Source organism: Papaver somniferum, chromosome 9 (assembly GCF_003573695.1).
Source record: "Papaver somniferum cultivar HN1 chromosome 9, ASM357369v1, whole genome shotgun sequence".
Lineage (NCBI taxonomy): Eukaryota > Viridiplantae > Streptophyta > Magnoliopsida > Ranunculales > Papaveraceae > Papaver > Papaver somniferum.
In genome coordinates this window covers 185,759-195,538 of record NC_039366.1, presented here as the reverse complement: position 1 = coordinate 195,538, position 9,780 = coordinate 185,759, and the positions used below count along the sequence as shown (strand labels likewise).

Genomic DNA, 9,780 nt, shown 5'->3' with positions numbered 1-9,780 from the left:
AGAAGGTTTTGAAAAAGTCAAAGAAAAAAGTTGAGGAAGTTCAAGGTAGTGCTGCGAAGTAGCAAGAGGAAGATAAGGAGGAGAGCTGCAAGGACCTATCCAGCTTGAAACAAGATATCCACTCTCCAACCGGGTATTAGCCTATGAGGTAAATCTTGCAACTCTTTTACTTTGTGGATTTCCTAATACTATTTTGCTATTGTATCTAGGGTCAAGAATTGCGTTTTATCATGAATTGCTGTTATTATTTTCATTTCAGAAAGAAAGGGAATTGCTGTTATCTTTTAATGGGTTTTCCCTTGCAATCTTAAACATGACTTTCTGCTGTCTGGGGTTGAAATTGTAACTTTAAAACTGGTCCGTTCTAACAATTTACCATAATCGTAAGAAAATTCTGACATGTTTGATTATGATAAGTATGTTCTAACTTGATAAAATGTGTGTCAGCTCAAATATAACATGACCTATTGTGTCCTAGAAATTCTAGTTCATAGTGTCATGTAGTTCTTCCAAAATGTAAAGCTTACCACAAGTGAACACAGACTTATGAGAAGGATAAAACAAAAATGGGCTGTATTGCTTGTTGTTGGTTGAATACGTTAAGGTAGGGGATGATTCATAACCTGATCAAACTAGTTAAATGTATGAAACCATACTGGTGTTTTTTGTTATAGTGGTGTAACTACATAGTTAATGTGTAGTTATTAGTTGTGATAAATGCAAAATCTTTGTATTGCAGGCCTTGAAGTCTTTGGATGCGATAAATATGAACCAGGAAGCTCTATATGGTGACATTGTTAATGGCAGCAACTCCAGGAATTGAAGCAAACCTCTAGCATCAGTGATAGGCTATTAACATGTTGGGATGACAAGTATCATGGTGCTTAACTTAACCGATTAAGCACCATGATGAAGAATCATGATACCAAATCCAGTTAAGTATCATTGGGATGACAAGAGATGTTAATTCCTCGCAGGGCTTAGACTAGTCATGCGTCCATTAGAGGTTGTACTCTAGATCCCCAAGATGAAGAATCATGCAATTACAAGCACTATGCAGAAATTGAAATACCTGAAATGGCTTGGTTCTCAGTTCATATGCAGTCCTTGAGATCATCTCAAACTGTGGATTTGGATTTGGCTTGTTGTTGGGATGTTAAGGTTGCCGAGGAAGACCTAATGGAAATACACCCCGGATCGGAAGTAGTTGGACCAGTTGTGTAGACTAATGGTGGTTCTTGGACTTTGTTCATACTTCTGATTATCTGGCTTGGGATTTTGTCACTGGTAGAATTATCTAGGATGACGACTTAAGTTCTGATGGTTTGGATGATGAACAAAGACTCTGAAAAATTTGAAATGAGGTTTATGAAGGAATATTAGTTCCCACAGCCTAAATTCCACAGCTTTTTCTTTTAAAAGGCTGTGTTTTTTTTTAAAAAAACTGAATTTAAGCCAATTATCTGATTTAAATCTGTTTATAATACTCCCTCTTTTCTGAATTTAAGCCAATCAGATGCCCCTGAAAAGAGAAAACTAAGCTCAGTTTTAAACGCCGGGGGAGTAAATGAAAAGTGAAAACACCTTAGTTCCCAACACCGCTGCACAAAATGATCGTTAAAGGAGGGAATCAGATTTACTAAGATCATTATCAATCCATATAGAACAATAAAATTCTGACTGGCACCTGTTTTTTAGCAATTGTGCCTATGTTTTTGTTTTAGAAAAAGTGATATTTTTGTTTTATTTTAAAAAAAATTTAATTAAAAATAGGTTAAATTTGAAAATTAAAAGTATCAATTTTCCAGAGACAACAGTATTTTACAGCAGAGTTTTTTTTTTTTTTGAACTCAATTTTACAGCAGAGTTGAACTCGTCTACTCCAAAAAAAAAAAAAAACTGTCTAATCAGAATTACCTTTTCGTCCATTTTTGCCCCTAATTTTTTAATGACCTGGGTAGGGGTGTAAATAATACCCGAAAATACTCGACCTGCCTGTATCCGTCCGAGCCCGTCTGTACCCGAAGTAGCCCAAAGCCTGTTATGGCCCGTCATGGACCACCCGGCCTGGCCTGGATTAATTTATTGGACGGTCTCGGGCTTTGCGATTAATTATGATGCCCGGTCTGGTGCTCGGCCTGGTGCCCGGCCTGAAATCCTTCTACGTGCCATTAATCATTTAATATCCTCTTAAAAAGACTTAAAAGTTACAATTTTATAATTGTCAATTTTGTGTCAAGAAAAATAAAATATATAATTGTTTTTTTACTTATAATTAACCTTTTCAAAACATTAATGGTCATGTATTTTCTTATTAGAAAGTTTATTGTACTCTAATTAATTATTTATTATAGGATAAAATTAAAAATTTGTCAGTGTAATTTAAATATAAAATAATACTATCACTTACGATATGCGATGTTGGAAAGGAAATGATATTGTATTTAACACCGTTCATTTGAAAATTTAAACTTAAAAAAAAAAACCAAAATAGTGGCATGTCCCGCCCGATCTGGCCTGCCCGTATAAAAAGCGGATTTTGGACGGTCTTTGGGTAGCAAATTATTTACTTGTGCCCGGCCTGAATTTGTTTACGGGCTCACAAATATTAAGCCTGGTCTTCCCGGCCTGTCTTAGTTTTTGGGTCGGGCGGCCCGGCCTGCCCGAATTTACACCCCTGGACCTGGGGAACCCCACATTGTCCCTAACCCAGATCCCAGTCCCAGTGAAGTGCTTTCCTCTCAATTTTATCGCCCAAAATCCTATCTAAAACCCTAATTTCCCCTGACTACTGTAAGAATCTACTCCATCCATGGATCCCAGCACTAGTTCTTCTTCATCACCATCAGCTGAAATGTCATACCTTATGAATTCATGTGGATTATCAGAAAAATCAGCTCCCACTGCATCTACAAAAATTAAATTCACTTACCTATCAAATCCAGATTCAGTTATCACTCTCCTTGAGTCATACGGTTTCACTAAACCAGACATCACCAAACTCATCAGTAAGAGAAGAGGCCAAAATTACTTACATGTATTGTTTCCATTCTTATATCCAAACTTGTTTATTTGTTTTCTAAAGAGATTTCTAACTCCTTAGTATGATTTCGTTAAGAACATTGTTGGAACTGACAGATATGTATTTCCTGTTCTTCAAAAAACAAGTATACAGTTTAGTCTAGAATCATATGAGAAATTGATACTCAGCTCCTTTAAGATTTTGAGAGATGAAGGTGTTCCTGAAGAAAATATAATCTTGTTTTTCAGGAACCACCCAAGGCGGTTCGTGGAGGACTCTGATAGGTTCAAAGCTGCTGTACAAGAGGTTAAGAGTAAGGGATTGGATCCTTGTAAATCTGCATTTATCGAAACCCTTCGTGGTGCGAGAGCTATAAGTGAAACGACTTTGGAAGATAGAATGAATGTTTATAGGAAATGGGGTTCGACTGATGAAGAACTTGAAATTTCATTTAAGAAGTATCCGAAATGTTTATTTGTATCTGTGAAGAAGATAACTGCTATAACGGATTACCTTGTGACTCAAATGGGTTATAGGCTATCGTATTTGCGTAGGAATGTTGGCATTTTTACTTATAGCTTGGAGAAGAGGATTATACCAAGGCTTGCTGTCCATCGATATCTAATCTCCATACATTTGATTGAGTCAAGTAGCATTTACGGTCTTCTAAACTTATCTGAAGAAGTATCTGATTGAGTATGAAGAAGTTCCTGAACTGCGGCAGGTATACCATAATTCAGTATTTAGTATTCCTTTATTCAGTTAGTGACCAAGTGTGATGTAGAAGCTCCCAAACTGTTGCAGGTATTCCATATTTTGTTACTCTATATTCCTTTATTTAGTTACTGGCATGAAATGCGCAGTAGATTTCTGAGTTTACAATTAGATTACGTAGTATATACTTGGCCCTTTTGTTTATTGCTGCTTTTCCTTGGCATGTTACCTGTCTGTATGCTTGTTTTATTCTCTCCAAGATGAAAAATCTGTGTGTATTTGTCACTTGCTTCGTACATGTTGACAAGATAAAAAAATACATACTGTAGGTAGGTAGTAATTTTCTGGTGTCTAGCAACTCAGGTTATCAAGAACATGTGTATTGGATGACCAAATTTCGGTTGTGAAACAAAAGGAAGTACAATTTAGGAAATATACATGGGGTTTGATCTGTTTTAAGAAATTTAGTACTGTGTTGGTTGCAATTAAGCTCTCTTTGTATTTGGGACCTAGTAATCAAGATAGGTGCTTGGTTGTATACTTACTTTTTTTCGGTTCTGGAAGCTCATATGCTTGTTTCAACTAGGTGAATCATGTAGAAAATTGACAGCTTAACTTAAAATTACATTAGATCTTTCTCTGTGGTACAGGTCACATCTATGGATTTCTAATTGTTGGATGCGTAGCAGCTACGCTGTAGCTCTACTGTGTTTGCATCGGTGGATAGCTCTGATAGATAACCCGCTATTTATCCAACTTATGAATAATTTTGACTTCTAAAAGATCTTATTTTATCAGAAATTGGTAACAGAAATTGCATGTTCTCCATTTATATTTTTAAGCCTTATGCCAGAAAGAGTTTCGAACAGTACTGTTGATAGATTACCATTGTATCATAATTACATAATCAATTGTTACATAAATAAGTTTGTATATACACCTCATCTCAGGTTCTTATTTTCTTTCAAGTTGGTCTGGAAGATTTGATCTCTTTTCTATTTTATTGGTGACCAGGCATCTAATGGGCGTTTTACCGAGGACTCACAAAGTGAAGAAGTAATTTTTTGTTCAGAAAAGGCTATACAGACTGACGAAGTTGGCAAACCTAAAAAAATAGCTTCATCAAGTGATCTTGTAAAGCAAGAGAAAATGTTAAAGAAGAAGGAAGAAACGAAGCAAGCCTATAAACCTAAGAAAATTTTGAAAAAGTTGAAGAAAAAGGTGGAAGAAGTGGAAGGTAGTGCTACGAAGAAGAAAGAGGAGGTTAAGTCTAAGGGGGGAGAACAAATTGTTGCTTTCCCTATTGTTGAGAAAATTTTAGAAAAGAGTCTTCCAAGTGTGCTCAAGAGGAAACTTGTTTTAGATACCGAGGAAGAATCAAAGAAAGTCAAGAAGCCTAAGAAACTTTTGAAAAAGTCGAAGAAAAAAGTAGAGGAAGAGCAATGTAGTGGTGCAAAGAAGAACAAACATGCTAAGTCTACAGTAGAAGAAGATGTTGCTGCTGTTCCCGTTGCTGAGGAAGTATTAGAAGATAGCCAAGCCAGTTTGCTCAAGAGTCAAGTTGATTTAGATGAGGTGGAAGTGCCAAAGAAAGCTAAAAAATCTAAGGTCTTGAAAATGCCAAAGAAAAATGCTGTGGAAATTCAAGGTAGTGTGGAAAATAAAGAAGAGGAAGATAAGTCTAGCAAAGAGAAAGTGGCAAGGACCTAGCCAGCTCGAAACAAATATATGTCAAATATTCACTCTCCAACCGAGAAAGGGTATTAGGTAAATCTTGCAACCCTTTTACTTTTGTTCAATCTATACTAATTTGCGAGTCAAGATTTGTGTTTTATCATGAATTTGTGTTGTTATCTTTATTGGGTTTTCCCTCCCAAGTCGCAATCTTAAACATGACTTTCTGCTGTGTGGGATTGAAATTGTACATTTAAAACTAGTCCGTTCTATTAATTCACCATAATCATAAGAAAATTCGGACATCTTTGTGCGTTAGTTCAAATATAACCTTCGATTATGGCAATTATTGATAACCTAGCGTGTCCTAGAAATCCCAATTCATAGCGTCATGTAGCTCTTTCAAAATGAAACAATATAGGTGTTTTGCATCATACTGTCATAACTTGTAGTTATTTGCAGAATCCATAACAATTACGTAGTTAATGTGAAGTTGTAATCGTGATAAATACAAAATCTTTGTGTTGCAGGTCTTGAAATCTTTGGATGTGATAAATGTGAACCAGGAAACACCGTGATGGCATTGCAGCAGCAGCTTCGCGAATTTTAGCAAATCTCTAGAATCAGTGATAGGATACGAAAAAGACTATTAACATGCTGTGATGACAAGTGGTGTAAATTCCTTGCAAGAGGTTGTAGTCAAAGATTCCCAAGATGAAGAAGCTCATACAATTGCAACCACCAACAAGAAACTGAAATACCTGAAATGGCTTGCTTAGTTCTCAGTTCAGGTGCTGTCCCTGAGATCATCTCAAACTGTAAGGATTTGGAAACATATATTTGAGTGGTTGTTGGGGTGTTAAGTTCGACGACAAAGACCTAATGGAAAAACAGAAGTAGTTGGACTAATTGTAGACGAATGGAGTTGCTGGGACATTGTTGTTATTGTTCAGATTCTTCTTATTATCTGGCTTGGGATCTTGTGACTGGTGAAATTGCCGATTTTGATAACTTAAACTCTCGATGGTTGGGAATTGGGATAGAGCCAGAGAGATACTTTCTATATCAAAGACATACTTTTTGGATCAAACTTACAGTGCTGCATATCTTGCAGAAGGAGAAAAGGACTGGATATAAAGTTCTTTTTTTCAACATCTGAATCCGAGAAGCCTGACTTGACTTTGAACGAATATATAGTCGTCAATCTGACACGGTGTTTGCGTTTATCGAAAATAAATACTCCCTTCGTTCTTTTTTTAATAGGCTGGTTTCTATAAATAAATGTTTCAAAAAATAGGTTGGTTTCCTAATTGGAAAAGTCAAATGTTAGTTTAATTTTCTGGTAACTATTTTTCTCTTAACTTCTTTTGATGACAAGTGTCATGGGGACCATTTCTCTTAACTTCTTTTGCTGATAAGTGTCATGGGGATTATTTCACTTCACTTATTTTATTGACAAGTGTCATGAGGACCACTTTTAATGATTAGTGTCACTTCACTTGTTTTTGCTGATAAGTGTCATGGGGATTATTTCACTTCACTTATTTTATTGACAAGTGTCATGAGGACCACTTTTAATGATTAGTTCTCTTAATTTTCTTAAATTTCTCTAAAAACAAAACCAACCTATTAAAAAGAAACTAAGGGAGTATTATACTTGTAATTTTTCTTTTGAGGGAAATTTATTGTCTCAATTCAATCCAATATCCCGGAAAGGGAGAAAATTTCCTGTAATCCAATGTAGAATCTTTTTTCTGTTGTAGGACCTGCAGCCCACAGATGTGTGGCCCATCTATATAGTTAGGGTTTACCTTTCCATGTGTTTAAAGGATACTATAGCTATGTAATAAGGTTGATCCCTTATCAACAGAAATCCCTTCTATGTCTCTTTTTTTTTTCTCTTTTCCTATAATTCTACTGCAAAACGTTATCATGCACGATGCTATACCGCAGAGCGAGATTGGTTAATTTTTTTCTTTTTTTTCTACATGGATGATAAACACAAGATGTTCAAAAAAAAATAAAAATAAATGGTGTTCGGAATTATATCATTCTCTTCCTTTGATTGTGACAGTTTGATTTGATTTATTAATTTGACAGATTAGATTTGATTTGATTTGATTTAAGAACAAGAGGATTACTAGTGGATCGGTGAACCTCAGGAAGCTCAATCTCTATATGCGGTTCTCTCCTTCTATTCTATCTTTCCTCTTTCAATCAGAATCAGATCCATTGAAGATTTAAAAGGTATACCTAAATAAAGTTTTCTGTTCTCTGATTCATCATGTGGAGGTACATATTGGTCAATGACGTATGCTATTTTATTTATTGTTATGATTCATCTCATGTATTGCCATTCTATGTATGTCATCACAATGATGTCAACCATACATTTTCACTGTTTGTCTCCATTAACTTTGATATACGTTACTGCTAGTGTTTGGATTTCATCACAGTACAGCTTTAATGTTACTAGTTGTTTCATTGTGTCGGTATACTATATGCGTGTATGTATCGGTCATTAACCAAGTCTTGGTTTTTTGTGCACTGCCTATTTTCTGTCAAATGCTTTCTTACAAAAATGATCTTTCTATATTATTCCCATGTGTGTTTTGTCTTGTCTCCATGAGTGATTGAGATGGTTGTTGTTCGTGTGTTCATCTTTGTTAATTAATAAATCATCATTCATTTTTGTCATATGCCATCATTTTATTCATCTTTATAAACATGTCTGCATAGCTTAAGTTAATTTTTTTTTTTCACCGCATGATTGAAGAGATTATATATGCTATATGATTTATGGCAATTCATACGTTATGCGTCCGTCGGTTTTGTGATGTGATCCGACTACGAGGAAATCTTATGGAAAAAGAGGAGAATTGCATCCGGTCAAGTCCAACCCGGTCCATCCCAGACCCATTGCAGACGTGTCGTGTTCTGGTTTCGAATCGTGCGCGACCAAGTCTGTTCTGGTTTAGGCTATGCACTGCGGTAACCAATGCCTGGGGTATGTAACTATAACTAATGTGGATCTTTATATAGGACATCTATTGGGCTTATTTATTTGTTTTTAGAACATTCTTTTTTCTTAGATAAGTCAATATTATATAAAGGGTTAATTTCAATATTGAATATGATATTGGTTATAATTGAATGATGTTTTTTGTTCAATTGGTTGTACCAACTCGATTCCAATGTATTTATTTGAGATTTAGAAGTACTTGAACTATTATTGCGTACTTGATATTGTCTCCCCAAATTTGATTTTTCTGTGGGATGTAATCCACTTGCTCGACTTTTAAAGAGTCGGTAGTTTCAAATGATACATTGCAAAATAAAATCACATGTATCCTAATTTTTTGTGGAAGAACTCACAAAAGGTAATATGAGTCATAAAATTTTTATTCCTCTACTTCATCCATGATAATAACGAACCAGTATATGTGAAGTATAACAACAAGAGAACTATCTTAGTAATTTATTCAACCAAAAGTAAGTGGTTGTCGTGTGTAGTGAGATTCTCTTGGCCTGTTAAGATAAAGAAATTTCTCAAATTAAGCTAAATATAGCAAAATTGAAAATGGAAAGAACCTCGAAGTAATGAGGGTTAGACGTACCGACTCATATAAAGCATGTGAAAAGAGACAAAGATGTATTTTCCCCCATTAGTAAGACACCAAAGTACAAGTATCAACCGAGTATGGGATCAAATAAAATGTAATTGTAGCTCCCATCATAAATGAAAGAGTTGGAAATGCACCTACTCATAGGTGTTGGTATATACAATGTAATGTGTGTATCAGAGTACCAACCAATTTTCATATCAACTTTAATGGCAACAAGAACTTTGCCGGGCCAATTGACTATCTTATTGACTTGAATTAAATCCAATATCCGCGCTTATGGAATGAAAAGTACACCATCCCAAGAAACATAAATTCTCTAAAGCACTTGAGATATTTCTTGATGAAACGTAACATACATTCACTCTAAAGTAATTGAGTTGAATCTCACTTTTGTTACTAATAAGGCCACACCACTTATTTAATATCTCAAGACTCAATGTCTAACAAATAGTGGTTTCCTTCCCACCAGCTTAAGGAATTTAAACTAGTTGTTGAACTATTTCTTTATAATGTGATTACGAGGATTGGATCATCGAGAGCAGCACTACTCAAAATTTGTTTTCGATATAGAACAAAGACGTCACAAAATCTCTACATGTACCGAGAGATAATCACACCTTGTTAAATTCCAAAGAAATCCATGCAAATGGATATTATGTGGAACCAAACAGTGATGAGAATGTAATTGACTGCATCTTTTATAGTCTCTAATATATTTGGAAGGAAATATATTTTAGAGAAACT

At 35.2% G+C, this 9,780-nt stretch overlaps 1 protein-coding gene across 5 annotated transcripts; it reads left to right on the top strand.

Annotated features, from left to right (window-relative positions):
• Window positions 1-2,722: 2,722 nt before the first annotated feature.
• LOC113309072 lies at window positions 2,723-6,734 on the top strand. 5 transcript variants are annotated; one of them, XR_003340306.1, is made up of 4 exons: window positions 2,723-3,008; window positions 3,271-3,826; window positions 4,751-5,503; window positions 5,941-6,734. XR_003340306.1 is itself a non-coding variant. In XM_026557502.1 (2 exons), the coding sequence occupies exon 1, from the start codon at window positions 4,886-4,888 to the stop codon at window positions 5,444-5,446; it is 561 nt and encodes a 186-aa protein (XP_026413287.1). In that variant the 5' UTR covers window positions 3,842-4,885; the 3' UTR covers window positions 5,447-5,503; window positions 5,941-6,734. The 5 variants fall into 5 exon arrangements, 1 of the variants encoding a protein (XP_026413287.1); XR_003340305.1 differs by having other exon boundaries at window positions 2,723-3,037; window positions 3,271-3,746; XR_003340303.1 differs by having other exon boundaries at window positions 2,723-3,037.
• The last annotated feature ends 3,046 nt before the right edge of the window (window positions 6,735-9,780 follow it).

Excerpts from the sequence above, each read along its gene's own strand:
- LOC113309072 (XM_026557502.1), top strand. The coding sequence starts at position 4,886 with ATGTTAAAGAAGAAGGAAGAAACGAAGCAAGCCTATAAACCTAAGAAA.